The 21,021-nt window shown below is 42.1% G+C and overlaps 1 protein-coding gene across 2 annotated transcripts in view; it reads right to left on the bottom strand.

The window, feature by feature from the left end:
* Positions 1–21,021, bottom strand: part of EIF2D (eukaryotic translation initiation factor 2D) — a 260,577-nt gene that overhangs the window by 164,164 nt on the left and 75,392 nt on the right. For both annotated transcript variants that reach the window (XM_078644570.1, XM_078644569.1), the window contains 2 exons: positions 16,579–16,769; positions 15,554–15,637 (listed from right to left, as the gene is read on the bottom strand). Coding sequence is in view for 1 of the 2 variants with exons in the window: in XM_078644569.1 (XP_078500695.1) it covers positions 15,554–15,637; positions 16,579–16,769 (275 nt within the window). In the remaining variant the exon portion in view is untranslated. The remainder of the gene's footprint in view (positions 1–15,553; positions 15,638–16,578; positions 16,770–21,021) is intronic.

Here is a 21,021-nt window from a genome sequence, read left to right as displayed (position 1 = left end):
ATCCAATGTTGTCATAACCCAAGAGTCAGCACGTGATCAAGCCATTCCTTGGCGAAACGCGTTGTGAATAAACAGCACTTCCTGGATTTGGTGACTACTTTCTTTATGTCCTGAGAGCGTGTATTATTGACTCTTGGTTTATGACAACAACAAAAAATCTATCTATCTATCTATCTATCTATCTATCTATCTATATTACCTACTGGCGGTCGCCAGTAGGTATATATAGTTAGGATTGTTTTCCATAGGAAAATCGCAACATTCTATTGGGAATAACTTTGGCGCCAGTTGAGGGATCTGCCTGTAATTTTCCTTAACTTTGCCTCGCTGCGCTCCGCTCCTTCCCTGAAAGTTTCCGGGGGATTCGTCAAGCGGGGGCCGAGATAAAAGGGGGGTCCCAAAACGTGTTTTCCCATGTTAATTTCCATAGGGCGGTTGGACTCACTTTTAGCCCAAATGGCTGAATGGATTTCCACCAAACTTGGCAAAATTGTAGGGACTGGTACCCCGATGTGCCTTTTTCTATGTCTCAAGATATATGCTCCAGTGGTTTTTACAAAAATTAACTTTGAAAAAATATATATTGGGCTATATATATGTTAGAGCCCAAATGTAGCCCAATGTAGCCCAAAGATGGCCACCAGAGTCAACAAAAACAAATGTAGCCCAAATATCAGCCAGATGTAGCCCAACTATAGCCCAATGACAGAATGTCCCAGAGTGTTCTAAAGAACTACTAGAGCGCTAACAGTCTTACTTATGACAAAAGTATGGCACACCTGAATTCATCTTGATTGGAATAAAGTGTTAACACTTAAAACTTTTCATTTGCAAAGGAACAAAATGAGGGGGTTCATTTTGCCATAGAAATTATGATTAGTGCTGAAGAAAGAAAAATGAGGGCACATTTTGAGTGACTTCTCAAATCCTCTTATATTTCATTAAAAAAATTCTGATATGCAGTCTCCCAAGATGGCCACCAGAGACAAAAGAGCCCAAATGTAGCCCAAATATCAGCCAGATGTAGCCCAACTATAGCCCAATGACAGAATGTCCCAGAGTGTTCTAAAGAACAACTAGAACGCTAACAGTCTTACTTATGACAAAAGTATGGCACACCTGAAGTCATCTTGATTGGAATAAAGTGGTAAAACTTAATACATTTAATTTGAAAAGGAACAAAATGAGGGGTTTCATTTTGCCATAGAAATTTTATATATATATATATATATATATTCACTGAAAAAACCATAGGTTACACACCAGTTATAGTTAGGACTTAGCATTTAAAAAACCTATGAAATTCACTGAAAAAACCATAGGTTTCACACCAGTTATAGTTAGGAATTAGCATTTAAAAAACCTATTAAATTCACTAAATAAACCATAGGTTTGACACCAGTTATAGTTAGCTGAACATTTTACTCATACACACACACACCCCACACACATACCCCGCCCCCACACACACACACCCCACACCCACACCCCCACCTACACCCACACATCCCACACACCCCCACCCACACACACCTCACTCCCCCCGACACACACACACCTCTGACACACACCCCACACACACACACACACACCTCACACACCAACACCAACACACACACTCCTCACACACACACACCCACACACACACCCACACACACCCACACACACACCCCACACACACACACATATCCCACACACACACACCCACACACACACCCCACACTCATTATTATTTTTTATTTTTTTGAGGGGGTGCGCGCCCTGGTACACGTATCGGTACACGCACCGGTACGCGTACCCTGGAGAAAAAAAGAAAGACAGAGTTTTTTTTAAATGTAGCATTTTTATATAAATTGGAGGTACCCCGCGACTTTTTAAAAAAAAATATATATATATATTTTTTTTTGCCTTGGGGGTCCTTGTGGGACCCCCTGAGCAGGTCTAGGGGTCAGGGTGCTTCTACTCTGGCCCCTTTGCGAGTTTATCACCTTTGTTTCACTGCTTTCTTGTGCCTTGGTTCTAACAAGGCACAAGATGGCTGCCAACACTTCCTGGTTTTGAGTGTTGACAGACAGTGGCAGCCAATCAGCATGCCTTCCCGAGAAAGCTGCATGGTCATTGGCTGTCAACACTTCTAACCAGGAGGTGTTGGCATCCATCTTGTGCTAGTGTTGACAGACAGTGACAGCCAATCAGCATGCCTTCCCGAGAAAGCTGCATGCTCATTGGCTGTCAACACTTCTAACCAGGAAGTGTTGGCATCCATCTTGGGTCTTAGTAGACTGAGGCACAAGAAAGCAGAAAAACAAACGTGTAGAACACAAAAAGGGGGCAGGGTAGAAACACCCTGACCCCTTAGAGCTGCTCAGGTGGTCCCACTAGGATATTAATATATTTAAACGTTATCCGCTAATAGAATTAGCATTAAAAAAAACCTTTGAAATTCACTGAAAAAACCATAGGTTTCAGGCCTTATATAGTTAGGAATTAGCATTTAAAAAACCTTTGAAATTCACTGAAAAAACCATAGGTTTCAGGCCTTATATAGTTAGGAATTAGCATTTAAAAAACCTTGCGAATTCACTGAAAAAACCATAGGTTTCGGGCCTGATATAGTTAGGAATTAGCATTTAAAAAACCTTGCGAATTCACTGAAAATACCATAGGTTTCGGGCCTGATATAGTTAGGAATTAGCATTTAAAAAACCTTTGAAATTCACTGAAAAAACCATAGGTTTCAGGCCTTATATAGTTAGGAATTAGCATTTAAAAAAACCTTGCAAATTCACTGAAAAAAACATAGGTTTCAGGCCTTATATAGTTAGGAATTGGCACTTAAAAAACCTTGCAAATTCACTGTAAAAACCATAGGTTTCAGGCCTTATATAGTTAGGAATTAGCATTTAAAAAACCTTTGAAATTCACTGAAAAAAACATAGGTTTCAGGAGTTATATAGTTAGGAATTAGCTTTTACAAAACCTTTGAAATTCACTCAAAAAACTATAAGTTTTAGTGGTGTTATAGTTAGCTGGACGTTTTACTCATACAAAACCATTGAAATTGCTCCTATATAGTTAGTTGTACTAACTATATTTCGCGCACCCGCAATCCACTGCTGATGATGTCACATATTAGATCATTCATGACATGGTCAGTGACATCACTGATGACATCACTGATGGCATCATCCACGTGACAATCACATACACCTTTTCATACACTATTACAATTTTTCATCACTCTTTGTAAAATACAGAGTATCATATTTAAATCCATTGTCTCAGCAATACAAGTATCTAAAAACCCACTCAGTGATTCATAGATGTATACACACATCTAATCACTTACCCATGGATTCACTCATACATGCTGTCAATGAACAATAGAACACTATCAAAAATACTTATACATCTATATCGACATTAAACAACCGCACGCATCCTATTCACATATGAAGTCATCCTACTCACTTATGCAAACAATGGATCATACTTACATATTTACTTAGCAAAACACTTACACAAACACCACTTCTTCTATTCATTTAGATAGTAAGTCATACTTAGTGAATTATAAAATCATTATTACAAGTATACAGTTATCCATACAGTCACTCACACAATCATTGTGTCTTATGTATACTTATTTATATACAACTGACACATACACTGCCTTTTATTTTTCTAGTTTGTTGGACCTGTACCTTTAAGAAATATATTTGCTCATCACCACACCCATAAAGAGATTCCCTCACCCAAACTGTTAGAACACGTAGTTTTAACTTCATATATCTACTGAATCAACTATTCACACATCTTTGGACAGTCACACACCCCCCACCGAACCACACACACTTTCACACTCCCATACAAATGCTCAGTTAACTAATCAATAACTAATATAGACTTTCACATAGCTAGTAACCAACTGTAGAATCAGTTTACACAACAACTGACAAAGTGATACAGATATTCACACAGTTTAGTCACTATCCACTATATTTAGTGAGACATTATAAATTGGTCAAGTAAACAGTCAATTACACTGCTACTAAATCCTCCATCCAAATATTTATTTATATATATCCACTCATTCTTCAATGCAAATTGCTACATATATAATGCATATTTAAATAACGAAGCAAACCACAGTCACTGGATGATGTCATCAGTGATGTCATTTGAGATGTCATCAGTGATGTCACTGACCATGTCATGAAGGATCTAATATGTGTTTATATTACCTACTGGCGGTCGCCAGTAGGTATATATAGTTAGGATTTTTCCCTATGGGATTTTTGAAAATTCTATGTCTAATAACTTTGGCGTTCGTGGACGGAATTGGCTGAAATTTTCAGGAAAATGGAACATTTTGTTTCTGAGTAGCCCCTGAAAATTTGGGGGGGTTTCGTCAAGGGGGGGCCGAGAAAAAAGGGGGGTCCCAAAACGTGTTTTTAACATTGAGTTTTCCATAGGGCGGTTGGCCTCACTTTTAGCCCGAACGGCTGAATGGATTTGCACGAAACTTGGCAAAATTGTAGGGACTGGTAGCCCGATGTGCCTTTGCTAGGTCTCAATATATGTGCTCCAGTGGATTTTGAGAAATTAACGTTCAAAAAAAGATATATATCTGTAACAGCGGACCGGGCACCGCTCCGGTTCGCGTACTTTTCGCGTTACGGAGCTTTGTGAAGCGAAGCTGATTGGTTCTCCGGCGCCTGTAAACATTCCAAACAGTCCGTAGCGGCCGCCATCTTGTCTCTCGGTAGGATCGAGAGACAAGAGGAGGCCAAAGCGAAGGGGAAAATGACCATAAGGGGGCATAGTAGATCCTCTCTGACCCCCTAGGTTTGATGTGGAGGTTTTAAAAGGGCCCCGCGGGGCAAAAAAAAAATAAAATAATAATAATAATCGAACGGCTGAATGGATTTGCACGAAACTTGGCAAAATATTAGGGACTGGTAGCCCGATGTGCCTTTGCTAGGTCTCAATATATGTGCTCCAGTGGATTTTGAGAAATTAACGATCAAAAAAAGATATATATCTGTAACAGCGCTCCGCTTCGCGTACTTTTCGCGTTACGGAGCTTTGCGAAGCTGATTGGTTCTACGGCATCTGTAAACATTCCAAATAGTCCGTAGCGGCCGCCATCTTGTCTCTCGGTAGGATCGAGAGACAAGAGGAGGCCAAAGCGAAGGGGCAAATGACCATAAGGGGGCATAGTAGATCCTTCCTGACCTCTTAGGTTTGATGTACCATTTTGCCAAGTTTGGTGTAATTCCGTTCAGCCATTCAGGTTGTAGACGTATCTAAATGTCCTATGGAAAATTGCATGGGGAAAACACATTTGAAAGTGTTGAAATTTAGAACCAATTAAAATGTTACTTTGGTTTTGTATTTGTGTGTGATGAAAGTTAATTGGTTATGTATATATCTAAAATGAGAGGAAACCACAGCCATTTTGTGATACTACTGTCTGAGGTACATTTGTGAGGAATTTTTGGTGCTCAATTTCTGGTGTTTGGTTTACACAGTACTAACACTTCTCCTACTTTTAAAAAGGTGAGTTGTTAATTTGTAAGGGGAACTATGTTGTACACTTTAAGATAATTTGAAAAATGTTTTCTGTTATTTATTTACAGTCCTTCTGTTATACTAAATACTTGATAAAGTTAGTTTTATATTATGTATTACTAAAAACGATAAATGAAAGTGATTATTTTTTTCTGCAATTTACAGCAAGCAATTTCAAAATAAAATGGCTCACAATGAAGAGACCGTGGCAATTTCTTTTGAATTATCCACTACATTTATTGAAATTGACAGCACCAATAATGAAGTATTCTCACAAGGAGGAGATGACTTGAATGATTTTTTGGATCAATCTCTTGATGGCGAATTTATCGAATGTTTGGAGACCATAGAGTTACAAGAATCATCATTGCAGACTTTTCATGAGGAGATTCCTGATGAGATTATTGAAGAGGAAATTCCTGATGAGGACATGTTACTAGTTGTTTCAAATTTTGAAAATTCAGAAGAATAAATTTATATTTGAAAATCAAAAATTGTTTGAGACATTATTCATTTTTATTTTTAATTTATGAGGTTGTAGCGAAGTGATTGTAGTATAAAATGAGACTTATAGTATAGAGTGCAACATTTTTATGTTACATGGTAAGTTTACTCATATTTACTTCCCTTCTCCCACTATATTATCTCCAATGTGTATTTGACATCTCTTCTTCATCTCCGGCCTCCTTTCTATCACTGTCTGTCTCTGATGCATCTTATCGCTGCCATTTTGTGTAATTATAGAAGAGAGTAAAATAAAATAGTTCGGAACGTGAAAAGGGGGCAAAGTAGAGTACCCCTCACCCCCTAGGCCTTCTCAGGCGGTCCCAAAAGGATCAGTTTCTGTTTTCCTGAGAGATTATGGTATGAGTTCCATATACCACAATAACTTGCATTACAACATGCAAGATATCTATCTCCTATTACCAACTTTTGGAGATATTCGCGCCAAGCGCGAATATGTCCAAAAACTAACACCTGCCCTGAGCAGTTCTTAGCCATGTTATCCAATGGGAGGTGGATAACATGGCTAAGAGCATTAGCTCGGTAATGCATGAATATCGCTGACTTTTTAGCGATATTCATGCATTGCGGCCGTTTTTTATCGCATTTGCGATAAACCTTGATAATAGCAAGGTTTATCTGCGATAATTTCTGACGATGCTTAGCGGTAAAAAAATCGTTGCTAAGCATCGTTAGCGATAAATATCGCTTAACTTTGGTAATATGCACCAACGTCTGTTAACGTTCTATTCGAAGGAAATGAGGAAGTGTTGAAAAACATTGTCTGCGCCATCTTGCCTTTTTTGAAATGCCACACTTTTGTCGTGCACGGCAGCCATTTTAGATGCCTTGACCAGACCCACTCTCTGCACGCTGTTGATCCGTAGCATGGCTCCCCACCCTCGCAAGCATCTCCCCCAGGCACTGGTCACCCCCGCACTCTGTCTTATGCATCGGCAATAAACCTCCCCCCATCTGCGCTGCTCTTCCCTGAGAATCACACTCTGTGCCCGCCCGACACCTTCCTTTCGCCCTATTCACTACCGCACCCTCTGACACTCCTCTTCCTCTGTGTCCGATTGTCCAGGCTATCAGCTAGCCCTGCAGATGTAGTTTATGGCCCCAGCTGTAAAGAATCACCCCTCTTCAAAGGAGTTATAGTAGATCAAGGCCCACACTCGATGAGATCCGTCAAACCACACGCGTTCCTACTATCTGAAAACCATCCTGTATTGTGATTGGGGAGGGGACCGAGCCTGAAGCGGAAGATTCCAGGGATGACTCTTTGTACATCAAAGTTTTTACAATTATGTGTCACATTAAAAATATATAGCACTCCAACAAAGTAGTAGGAATATAAAACTTTAATGACTTATAAATATATACAACAAAACAAAAACAGTAAAAACATTTAAACAATGAAGAGACCGTGGCAATTTCTTTTGAACTATCCACTAAATTTAATGAAATTATCTCTTGATGGCGAATTTATCGAATGTTTGGAGACCATAGAGTTACAAGAATCATCATTGCAGAGTTTTCATGAGGAGATTCCTGATGAGATGATTGAAGAGGAAATTCCTGATGAGGACATGTTACTAGTTCTTTCAAATTATGAAAATTCAGAAGATGTTGCCTGGGGGTGGGTCGTCAGTAGCGGTCTGTTGTGCGAATAGTTCCAAGGCAGCAGAACGCGCTGAAATCGAGATGTCACGAAGGTGATGTCTAGTAAGTTGCCGCACAGCAAATAACGGCGTGGGGTGCCGCGGGGTGGGGGGGGGTTTTGGGGGGGGGGTGGAGGTTGGCAGTCCAAAGTTCCGTTAAAAGGGCAAAGGAAAGGATCGGTGGTTTGAACCATCAGTCAAAAAGGGGAGGGGGTGCAACAATTTTCCCTACCGGGTCACAGCGTGCTTTCACCGGAACTGAGGTCTGCAGGATTCTAGTCATTCAAACTGAGGCTGGCGCCAGCATGGGAGCGCCGACGTCCCGCGGCTACAGTTTCGTCACTCCACGGGCCATCATGGCAGTCATTCCCCATCGGGGGTGTCTGCGGGGGTCGGGGACTCCCGCGGCTCCTCTAGAATCTTCAAGGTCGTGGAGGACTACGGTGGTGGAGTCAACCAGTGACCGGGCCATTTCTTTATGCTGGGCCCGCTCTTGCCAGGTCGACCGCCATTTTGAGAGTTCGGTAGCTACTGGCGATCGCGGGGTCAAATGAGCGGACGGGCTCCACCCTGCCGGGCGAGACGTTGCAGCATCGCCACAGTGGAAGAACCCTTTTCCGGGCGCCTGGAGCGCTGAGGGTGCAGCTGGGAAGCCTCCACCTGGGGAGGCGGGAGAGGCCTGTTCGCACCGTCTTTCCCACCCAGTGCACCCCACGGCGTCTCGCTTGACATTTGTTATGGCCGGACCAGGCGATGAGGACGAGGGGGGGGGGGTCGGAGGCATGTGCAAGACATCCCCGCCCAGTGTTGTCGCAGCCATTATAAAAGAAAGAAGAAATGTCCCGTCCGTCTTTGGGCCGGACCTCCGGTGGATGGCGGCCGGACGCCCTTTGCTCTGGCCCCATGAACGGGTTCCTTGGCTCATCGGCTGCAGCCGGATCCCGTCAGCCCCAGCCCCCGGCCGTTGGTGGCCGGACCGGGAGAGAGTGTGGAGGGACAACCTGCAACTCTCAAGGGCCATTGCGGCCGGACTGGGAGAGAGAGGGGAGGGTCGAGGACACGGACATTCCCCCCCTGAAACTCTCCAGTGTTGTCAATCCCCCTGGCCGGGTCCCGCTGGCCTCGACCTCTCCTCCGGCTACACCCTACGTGATGATCTCCTGGCCGAGGCGTGGCAGCAGGACCCGCCTTATATGTGTTGCTTCCGGCTGGGCGTAGCCGAAAACCTGTTGCCCTTTGGAAGTTTCTAGAATGGGGCGGATGTCTGCTGACTTCTATCTTTCCCAGTTTGCCGTTATTTGGCCGTGGCAGGTGGTGGGACAGACACGTTTTGGGGCAGTGAGGGGCGATGTTTTCAGGTTTCTTATTACGGGCTTACTTCTAACGTTTCTTGTTTCTAGGACAATAATAGGTTTTATCATTACGTATTGTTATCGTTTCTTTGTTTGTTATTTAATAAAAAGTTCATCAGTGGCCTACTGATTTTCGTTTTCCTATTCTTTTCTTTCCAGGTTCTTTCATGCTAAAGTTTCTGTTAACAGGATACAGTGATCACTTCGTTATTATTGCATATGTCCTTTTCACTAGGGGTGCTCTCTGGTCGGGCCAGATGACCTATCTCTAGTAAATGGTCCGGGTGAAACACCTTGAAAATTCACTGAAAAAACCATAGGTTATAGACCATATATCGTTAGGAATTAGCATTTAAAAAACCTTATTTTACTCACACAAAAACCATTGAAATTCCATATATAGTTAGTTGCACTAACTATATATCGCGCACCCGCAATCCACTGCTGATGATGTCACATATTACATCATTCATGACATGGTCAGTGACATCACTGATGACATCACTGATGACATCTCAAATGACATCAATGACCACATCACTGATGATATCATTTATGTGACAATACAATGCATCTCCTCACACTTTAATATAACCTCTGTTACACCCAGTGTTAAATACAGAGTATAATTTTTGAAACCATTGACACACCAATACTAGTTACTACATACGCACTCACTGATTCCTACGTCTACACACACATTCACTCATTCACCCATACAATTATTCATACATACAATCACTCATCTTTACAACACTATCATATGCACTCATACACCTATACAGACACTCACACTCTGCCACTCATCCATGGAGTTACTCACACACCTAGTCAGTCCTGTGAAGAATCAATCACACTTCCATTTTCTATTTTTTCCATTTTCCATTTAAACATAGAGTACCTTACATTTTCAAACATATACTAACACATACTTACTCTCTTATACAATCATTGATACAAGTACACATTGATCTGCACAGAGTCACACATCTCCCAGCCAGCCACACACACACTCAGTCTCCCATACAAATACTTGGACAATCAATCAATAACCCATATAATTACTCATATAGCTACTGATCAACACATGCAGCAGTTTACAGAACAACAGACATAATGATGCACAAATTAAGACAGTTTAGTCACTAACCCATGCACTCAGTGAGACACATTTAATCACTCACTCATACAGTCAGTCACGCACCTAAATCCTTCATCCAGACACTTATACATCTACTCATTCTTCAATATGTAAAACATATTTAAACTTTACAGAAACACACAGTAAATGGATGATGTCATCAGTGATGTCATCAGTGATGTCATCAGTGATGTCACTGACCATGTCATGAATGATGTAATATGTGACATCATCAGCAGTGGATTGCGGGTGCGCGATATATAGTTAGTGCAACTAACTATATATGGAATTTCAATGGTTTTGTGTGAGTAAAATAAGGATTTTTAACACCTTAGGAGCTTGTAAACAAACCTCCCCAGTGCTGCGCTGTCCATTATCCAGTGCTGAACTGGACGTCCAGCGGTCGCACGCAGCACTGGGGAGGTAGTGCCCGTGACGACCGTTGGCCGACGGCAGCACTTAAAGGGTTAAATGCTAATTCCTAACGATATATGGTCTATAACCTATGGTTTTTTCAGTGAATTTTCAAGGTTTTGTAAATGCTAATTCCCAACTATATATGGTCTATAACCTATGGTTTTTTCAGTGAATATATATATATATATATATATATATATATATACACACATATATATATATATATATATATACACATACATATATATACATTACCTACTGGCGGTCGCCAGTAGGTATATATAGTTAGGATTTTTTCTCTATGGGATTTTTGAAAATTCTATGTCTAATAACTTTGGCGTTTGTGGACGGAATTGGCTGAAATTTTCAGGAAAATGGAACATTTTGTTTCTGAGCAGCCCCTGAAAATTTGGGGGGGGTCGTCAAGGGGGGGCCCGAGAAAAAAGGGGGGTCCCAAAACGAGTTTTTACAATGCAGTTTTCCATAGGGCGGTTGGCCTCACTTTTAGCTCGAACGGCTGAATGGATTTCCACGAAACTTGGCAAAATTGTAGATATTGTTTGCCCGATGTGCCTTTGCTAGGTCTCAAGATATGTGGTCCTGTGAATTTTGAGTAAATTAGGTTAAAAAAAAGATATATATCTAGAGCCGCGCCCGGTACGCGTACCGGGGAGCGCTTCGGGCGCGCCACGCGACTTGCGCACGGCAAGCTGATTGGTTCTCGGGTGTCTGTAAACATTCTAAACAGTCCGCAGCGGCCGCCATCTTGTGTCTCGGTAGGATTGAGACACAAGAGGTGGCAAAAATCAAAGGGGGGAAATGAGCAAAAGGGGGCAGGGTACACCCCCCTGACCCCCTAGTTTTGATGTGGGGGCCATAAAAGGCTCCCGCGGGTAAAAAAAAAAATGTAAAAAAAATTCGATTTTCGCGGGGGGGGGGGGGGTGGGGGCTAGCGCCCGGTACGCGCACCGGGGAGTTACGGGGGAGCGTACCAGGAGATAAAAAATGACAGACTTTTTTTTTTTTTTTTAAAAGCATTTTTTTATAAATTGGAGGTAGTTCTGAAAAGAACTTTTTTTTGATTTTGTTGCTTTATATATTTTTGTTTTTTGTTGTTTTATATTTTTTTAGACTTTTTTAAACAATTTTATATTTTTTTTGGATTTTTGTCAAGGGAAAAACAAAAACAGGGATTCCAAAACTGCTCAACAGGAGCAAACAAATTTGAACATTTAGGGACTGGCAGAGCAGCGGTGTTGCTGTTTCTTTAGGGCAATGAGTTCAACACTCTGCTCCCCAGAGCAGTTCGTCACACTCCGTGCACAGAAATTTGATGCCTGCAAACACCGGCTGAATGTTAGGGACCATTCTTCCACGGGGTGGTCCCGAAGGTGTTGCTCCACCAGTGGAGGTGCTGCCGCCATCTGTGGGTACATTCCGTGCCAGCTCTCTGACACTCTCCCTGGCAAAGTTGTTAGGGTGTCTTCTTTTCACATGCCTGATTAAATTAGCATTTCCAAAGCTATATTTTTTCAGAGGATTGCCTCTGGATAAACTACTCCCACATATTTTGCAGGTTACTTTGGGAGCGTTTACTTTTTTTTGTCCTTCAGGGATGTCATAAAATTTCCAGATGAAATGGGTTTTTTTCTTCTGCTGAGGAGGGTCCTCATCTAAAAATCCATCTGAATCACTGCTGCATGACTCTCTTGCAGCCATTGCTGTAGATCAGGAAAGTAGGAGATGAACACAGTACACAGAACAGCTCTTGCTCTCTCCAAGTACAAAGCAATAGTGAGAGAAATGGGTGGGTTTCACACAATTTGGAGAAAAAAAAAAAGTTCTGAACCAATGAAAAGTGTTATTTCAAAGTCACATGGTTTGACGCGCATACGCTACGCGCCCCGGGGCGCGTATCGTAAGCGCATCGGGGCGCTTACGTTCCGCGATCGTATGCGCTTCCGGGTGCGCTTACACGGTGCGTCATAAGACGCATCTCGCGGCTACGCGATAAGTGTCTTATGACGCAAGGCGTGGCGGCTACGCGATACGTCACGATGTTGTTTTCGTTCGCGGCAATAGCGCTATCGGGACGCTCATCAGTACGCGCCCCGGGGCGCGCCGCAAGAGTGCGCTTACCCGTGCGTTCACCTGTCCGCGCCCCGGGAGCGCACCCAAAAGAATAAAAAAAAAAAATGACAGAAATATAAAATATAAAATTTGATTTAAAATGTATTATTTTTATAAAGATTTGCTATTAAAAAACCTATGAAATTCACTGAAAAAAACATAGGTTATAGACCATATATAGTTAGGAATTAGCATTTACAAAACCTTATTTTACTCACACAAAACCATTGAAATTCCATATATAGTTAGTTGCACTAACTATATATCGCGCACCCGCAATCCACTGCTGATGATGTCACATATTACATCATTCATGACATGGTCAGTGACATCACTGATGACATCTCAAATGACATCACTGATGAAATCACTGATGACATCTCATTTGACATTACTGATCACATCACTGATGACATCATTCATGTGATGATACGATGAACCTCTTCAGACTCTAATATAACCTTAGATACACTCAGTGTAAACAGACACTCACAGACTGTCACTCATCCATGGAGTTACTCACACACCTAGTCAGTCTTGCAAAGAATCAATCACACCTCCATTTCCTCAACTATACAGTTATACACACCTTACTTATTGAAACATATAATAACACATATTTACTCTGTTATACAATCCCTGATACAAGTTCACAATAATCCATACAGCCACTCACACATTCACTGGCTCTTATGCACAGTTATTTATATATGTCAACTATCACATCTACTGTGTTTTACATATGTACTTACTTTGACATGTAGCACTGAGATATCCATTCACTCACCAATACACTCATGCACACAGTCAACCGCCCATACAGCTGTTTCCACATGCACTTTTGAAACCATCCATCTAGTGAATCAACTGCTCACACATCTATGCACAGAGTCATACACCTCCAAGACACCCACACACACACTCAGTCTCCCATACAAATACTTGGCCAACTAATCAATAACCCATATAGTTAGTCATATAGCTAATGATCAACACATGCATCAGATTACAAAACAACAGACACAATGATGCACAATTTAAAACAGTTTAGTCACTAACCCATGCACTCAGTGAGACACATTTAATCACTCACTTATACAGTCAGTCATGCACCTACTAAATCCTTCATCCAGACACTTATACATCCACTCATTCTTCAATATGTAAGACATATTTTAACTTTACAGAAACATACAGTCACTGGATGTTGTCATCAGTGATGTCATCAGTGATGTCATTTGAGATGTCATCAGTGATGTCATCAGTGATGTCACTGACCATGTCATGAATGATGTAATATGTGACATCATCAGCAGTGGATTGCGGGTGCGCGATATATAGTTAGTGCAACTAACTATATATGGAATTTCAATGGTTTTGTGTGAGTAAAATAAGGTTTTGTAAATGCTAATTCCTAACTATATATGGTCTATAACCTATGTTTTTTTCAGTGAATATATATATATATATACATATATATATATCGCCGCCGAGCCTGCACCATCCCATGATACCCAGGGGGCCACGGAATCGGATTCAAATTTGGAGCAATGTGGCAGGATTAGAAATGGATGCAACGGCCTGGACCCATGCCGGGTCTTATCTGCGGCAGGTATCAGTGCATTGAAATTGATTAAGGAATTGCTGGCACTACAACTCCCATAACCACATTGACGTGAATAAGGGGCGTGACATTTCAGTAAAGGAAGTTGTTGCCTACCTGCAGCGCGAACTTTTCATTTATGCCTCTGAAGAAGGGATGATCCAGAAACGCGTCAGGCTTTGGAAAGACTGCTTATTGCACTGGCCCGCGCATCCATTTGCACCTGAAATAAAGGCTGGTAACCTTCACCTTGTCTCGAGTGTGGCTCATATTGAGATACCGTGTGTCAAAAACCCATACTACCCCTATACACTAGACATTCGTGAAGCCTAAAATATGTTTACACCACTCAACGCTACCCTCCCCTGAACTCTGAAACCCCCTTATTACCACATAGAACTATACCTGAACCCTAAAGAAATCCTTACTACCACTCATCAAAATCCGTCCCCGAAACCTGAAAACTCCTTATGTCTGGTCCTTGAACCCTAAAAACTCCTTACTACTCCTCAACTATACTCTTCCTTGAACCTTAAAAACCCTTTACTACACTTTAGCACAACCTTTCCCTGAACCCTAAATACCCCACTACCCGTGAACACTACCCTTCCCTGAACTCTAAAATGTCCTCACTACCCCTAAACACTACCCATCCCTAAACTCTGAAAATTCCTTACTGAACCTTAGGACAACCCATACCTGAGCCCTAAAAACTCCTTACTACCCCTAAACACCACAAATTCCTGGACTCTAAAATCTCTTTACTATCCCACAACATTACCTTTCCCTGAATCTTAAACCCCGCCCCCCCCGTACTCCCTGGCGACTACCTATCCTTGAGTCCTAAAACTCCTTACTAGCCCTTAACACTACTTTTCCCTGAACCCTAAAAGCTCATTACCATAAACCCTATATATAAGGTATTGTAAATGTAACATACTGTAACTCACCACATGGCAGATGTAGATACAATTAAAAAAATGCTCTACCGTTGTCATGCATAGTAATGGATGAGTGTCAAAAGGGGATTAGCAAGTAAGAGACACCCCCATCTAAGAGAAGCAACTACTGAAAAGAAGGAGCAAGATGGACAGAAGTAAAGACCACGACAGAGAGAGGCCCATCCATAGCCGAGGTGATTGTGGCAAGTCACAAAGAAAGAGATTACCTGCCCCTCCTATAAGCTTCTGCAGAACCGGAGGCCATGTAATAAAGGCTGGCAACAGGTCTGGATACGACCAAAGCGTGTACACTGTAGAGAGAATGACAATTAAAATAAGTGTGTACATTGCACAACATCAATAAGCTCTGCCAAAGTCTAGGTAAAGGTGTTACAGATGTCATGACCTTTACCCAATGACCCCATGAACACAATAAGGCATTGGAGAAGAAAGTCTTACAAATTAGTGCCCTTGAAAGTCCCAAGCGCTAGCAGTCACAAACGTGCACCAAACTCTACCCCATCACTACTAGGGGCTCATAGGCGCCAGCTTTCTTACAAGCCTCATGATTCGCTCTAGTCCAGATCACTCTGACTGCGTTTGCGTTAAATTCCATTACCAGATCTGAAGGATCCATTTGACATGTGCATGCTCAAAAGGATCTTTCAGCTTGAGAATTCATGTTCTCTGATAGGTTAATGTCCATCCAAGAGTAAATAATGTCACTGGGTTGATGGAATGGAAAAGCCTGCTGTTAGCTTAATGTATCCAAATGACTGTCAATTTTTTTAATAGGAGCAAATACTTTATAAGAAAAACAAAATTTGGAAAGCTCAGGAAAGCCACTGTCGAAAGAATTGTAGGTACTTCACATCACACGTTAATTCAGCACATTTCACTGTGATCTTTTTTTAGCCTTTTCAGGGAGAATCAGGCTTATTATCTGACTTTCCAATTAATTGAAGGGCCATTTTCAGTGCCACAAGAGGATAAGCTAATAAGGGGCACTCGTTGGAGTACACCACATTTTGTCTGTCTATAATATTTTCCATTCTCTGTGGATAATATTTGTCTCTATTTCGCATGGATTCAATTGGTGCCAACAAAGGATATACATTCCAGCATATGTTACATTATTAAATAAAGGCTAGATACGATTACAAAGTGTGGTCTTATGCAATAGAACCCTGTGGTAACCCTAGCCTCTAGTTAGAGGCTTTACATTTGCTCATATGCATTACACTGGAAATACCTGTTGGGTAGAGGTGACCGTCCACTTCAAAAAAGACTGGGTTCCGTTGGCGGACATAGATTGTGACTGCTTCCCCCTTGTGTGCATACACCTTCACTACATTCAGTTCCTCTTTATTTGACACAAGCTCGGAAACCGCCTCAGAGTCCAGCCTGGGGAAGGCTGCAGCGACATCTGCCCTCAGCTTTCTCCTGCATGAACAAAGCATATGACATTACCAGATGGAGAGAGGTTCTAGGTGTAGTTTGCAGAAAAACAAATTATGGTTACATATGAAGGTCAGCTGCCCAATCCAATTTACGATTTTCATTGAAATAAAGCTGCACGTCTCCTGGCGATGAACACTAGTATCGGACACTCTCTTGCAGCTATGCTTAAGAAGTACCTACTAAATTAAGACTGACGCATCAAAGGCTCATCCACTTTGCAGTAACCACATGTACTAATGGAATCAAATATTTAATGAAACACATAATGTCTAGAGTTACATATCACAGGTCAAGACTGATCTATATATGGCTGTTCTCGGTTTAGAGTAGCATAGTGGAAAAACAAGGTTGGTTTGGAATGTGGCTGGAGCGATCGCCAGTGCCTAGATTAATTCTAGCATTCCTTCAATCATTTTGTTGTGTGCTGTTGCTTATGTCACCATCGCAGAAGGCTGAGCAGGGAAGGTCAATGAACATGCAGCAAGACTCAACATATAATATGCAGAACACAAACCTCACGACACAAGATGCAAAACTCAACACATCTTTCACTTTAGAAACATAGAACCCATAGCAGGTGCATAAAATTGCCAACGGAATTAGAACATGACAAATAATAAAGCTGTGACAAACTGGCCTCTTATTCCACAAACCATTCCTACAGATAAGCCAGCTTCAGCGACGATAAACTTTACTCTTCTTTGATTGGTAACCGAAAGAGATAATCAAGTATCCATGAAAATGCTTTTATTGAGTGCACAAAACAATCCACCATGACAACAAAGATGTATTACTTAAAACTCTAACAATGCTCATGGCAACTATTTAATCTGATTAAAAACATATATACATCCATACATACATACACACACACACATATATATATATATATATATACACATACACACATATATAGATACACACACATATATATATATATACACACATATATACACACACACACATGTATATTATATATATATATATATATATATATATATATATATATATACATACACACACATATATATATATACACACACACACACATATACACACACACACACACATATATACACACATATATATTTTGTATATTGAGCTTTAGTAATTCCGCTTTCTGGTATAATTTCATTAACTTTAATTGTTACCTCATCCAATGTGTGGCTAGTCTCTATCATGTCTATCCACTTACCTGTGTGTCATATTACACGTGACTGCCTGGGCCCTGCTTGTAAGTCACTCTGTTGTGGAAAAAATGTTAAAAATCCAAATAAACGTAAAGTATCTTACCTGGCTATACAAGAGGTTACTTGCACGTAGAGTGTTATGTGATCAAGGCCACAGGTCGGTGGCCGAAACGCGTCATTTGGACCAAATAATTATGATATAAATCCACATCAATTGGAGTCTGTGCGGTTTATCTTCTTCGGTAACACTTGGGATCTTCTGGATATATCTATACTACTATTATAAAGGAAGAACTTTGAGGCTTTGAGGCGGGTAAACTCGGGAACCACAGCGCCAATCCACACACCTGATACATCGTTGGAATCCTCAGGGTGTGCATATGGACATAGGCTACATAAAGTAAAAAAATACGTTATATTTAAAAAATTTACATTATAAAAAAAGTAGTCCCCTCGAAGTAGCGCAGGCCGCGACCTGCGTGCTGACGTCAGGAGCACGGGGAGGAGCGCCGTCCAGGAGCGGCGGACATGGCACGGGGGAGGAGCGGTGACGAGCGGCGAGGAGCGGTGGACTGAGGAGCGGTGGCTGAGGTAAGGCAGCAGGGGTCGGGGCAGGCGGGGGACGGGTGATGTAAGGCTCCAAACTACCACGATCACGGTCATAACAGCTCAGGAAGTTTAACTGCAGAGCGCCAGATTTCAGCGTTTGAGCTTTAAGGGTCATTAGTTTGACAAGCGGGCATTATGCTACCATGCTGGAATCTCGGCACGCCGAGCTCAGTCAAGGGTAAACCTTGCTCAAAGAGACTCCACAGGCGAAAGTGATCCGTCAACCTCGGAGCCGTGTTTAAATGTGCCCTCTTTTCGTGGTACTTTTCATGTGGACGGGGAAAGCAAACAGCCCGAAACGCACTGCTGTGACTATCATATGTCGCATTTTTAAGGCTCCTGGGGACAATGTCGGTGCAGGCGGGGGTCGGGGCAGGCAGGGGACGGGGCGGGCGGGGACGGGGAAAGCAAGCAGCCCGAAGGAAAGCCAGGAAATCTGGTTTGGTTTATCCCCACTCTAAACACATGGAAATGGTAATTTCCAGGCGAAGGCTGGAGTAATAGCTGCAATACAGTGAGACGGTTTTACATTATAGTGCACTGCTGTGACTATCATATGTCGCCTTTTTAAGTCTCCGGGGGACAATGTCGGGGCAGGCGGGGGTCGGGGCAGGCGGGGGACGGGGGCCCCGAAATGCTGGACAATGTCGGGGCAGGCGGGGGTCGGGGAAGCCTGATTGCTCCCAGACAAGGTCGGGACGGGCTGCTAGTATATATATATACTTTGAGGATGATAACAAATTACTCAAGTGAGGCTATGAACATCAGGCGGATCTTAACCAGTAATTGGCATATATTGAAATCCGATCCTGTAATAGGTAAGGACTTACCGAGGGCACCACTTATCACCTTTAGAAGGGCTAGATCGTACGCAGTAGTCTGGTACAGAGCCATTGTGAGAAGGAGAGTAGGATCTCTCCATTTGGCAAGCTGGCAGGGTTCTATCCATGTCTTAAATGCAGGGCCTGTAAATCCAGCCACAAGGTGTTACATTATCAGATTCCAGGCATTGAGGAACCTATTAAGATCAGAAGCCTGATGAATTGCAATACAAGCCACACGGTATACTGTTTGGTATGTCCGTGTGGCTTGCGTTACATAGGAAGTACTATCCACCCCACGAAAATCAGAATTCTTGAACATCTCAGGGCCATACAGAATAAAGATCCCACATATCCTGTGGCCATGAGAGCAACAGAGATCTTCTACGTTTTTTCTGTATGGATCAAGTGAACCCTGATGTCAGAGGAGGAAACAGACTCTTACGGTCACGTAGATTAGAGTCAAGGCACATTATTGAAAACCAGACCAAGAGGCCAGGTGGTTTGAACAGTGGTGAAGAAATGTGCCATAATTATCTCTCTTCCCCACCCTCCTTAGATGAATAGTACACTGTAGTTCAGTCACTATATTATGTTTATATTTGCTCTCCTAGTCGATTGTGTATAGTTTGTTGCACCTGAGAGAATTACCACACATGTAGAGGTATTGCTCTTTTCTGCCCATCCAGGGCCAGTGATAATAAATAAGTGTATGTAACTGAGTTAGTTAGCCCATCCAGGGCATTATTTTTCATTTGTTGTACATTATATATATATATGTCAACAGGTATAATAACATATGTATGCTTTGAAATGACTTTTACTTTAATGCTGGAAATATTGCATGTTTAGTAATGGTCGACACCTTGGCGGAGTTTTGCTAGGTGTCTGTTGTTTATGTTTGTGGCCATAGGTGTGTGGTGTATACCTTAAATACCTGCCTCAATACGGCGCCGACCACTATTGAAAAAGGCGGCAAGCCGAAACGCGTCTTGTGATGCAGTTGTAACCCAAATAAAATCCAGGGTTACCACATTCCTGTGAGTGCTTCTTGCATTATTCTGGTGAGATTGAGCTTTGGAAGTGAATTCCACGCGGAGTCTGTCACCGCGTATACAGCACCCAGTCGAGAGTGAAGGGAGTAATGGCGGACATGTGAGCTTTGTGTGTGTATATATATCCTTAAACGATCTTTAAATATAGCAAAAGATGCTCGGACACCTTCCTTCTGCAAAAAGCGTTTTATTGTTTGTTGCAGCAATAAATCGCTTTTTGCAGAAGGAAGGTGTCCGAGCATCTTTTGCTATATTTAAAGATCGTTTAAGGACGTGTTTGGATTTCCGGTATCCAGGCTCGGACCGCCCGACGACAGCTTCATAACACTACCGGGGATGGTGCAGAGAATATATATAGGCATCCTTCATATGTGTGTCTTCACATACACTTGGTTTCATTTGAACTGAGAATGCACCCACTTGGCATAGAAATCGGCACTACAGATCCCACAACGCCGCTTTGAGGAACACGCCCAGGGGGCGGGGACTGTTGAAACATGTGCGTAATATAAGGCATTCTTTTGTGACTGTTAACCTGTAAGCCACTGAAGAAGAGAGC

This window comes from Lissotriton helveticus, chromosome 5_1 (genome assembly GCF_964261635.1).
Source record: "Lissotriton helveticus chromosome 5_1, aLisHel1.1, whole genome shotgun sequence".
Classification (NCBI taxonomy): Eukaryota; Metazoa; Chordata; class Amphibia; order Caudata; family Salamandridae; genus Lissotriton; species Lissotriton helveticus.
Note: the sequence above shows the minus strand (reverse complement) of the source record. Positions and strands in the feature narration are given on the sequence as shown.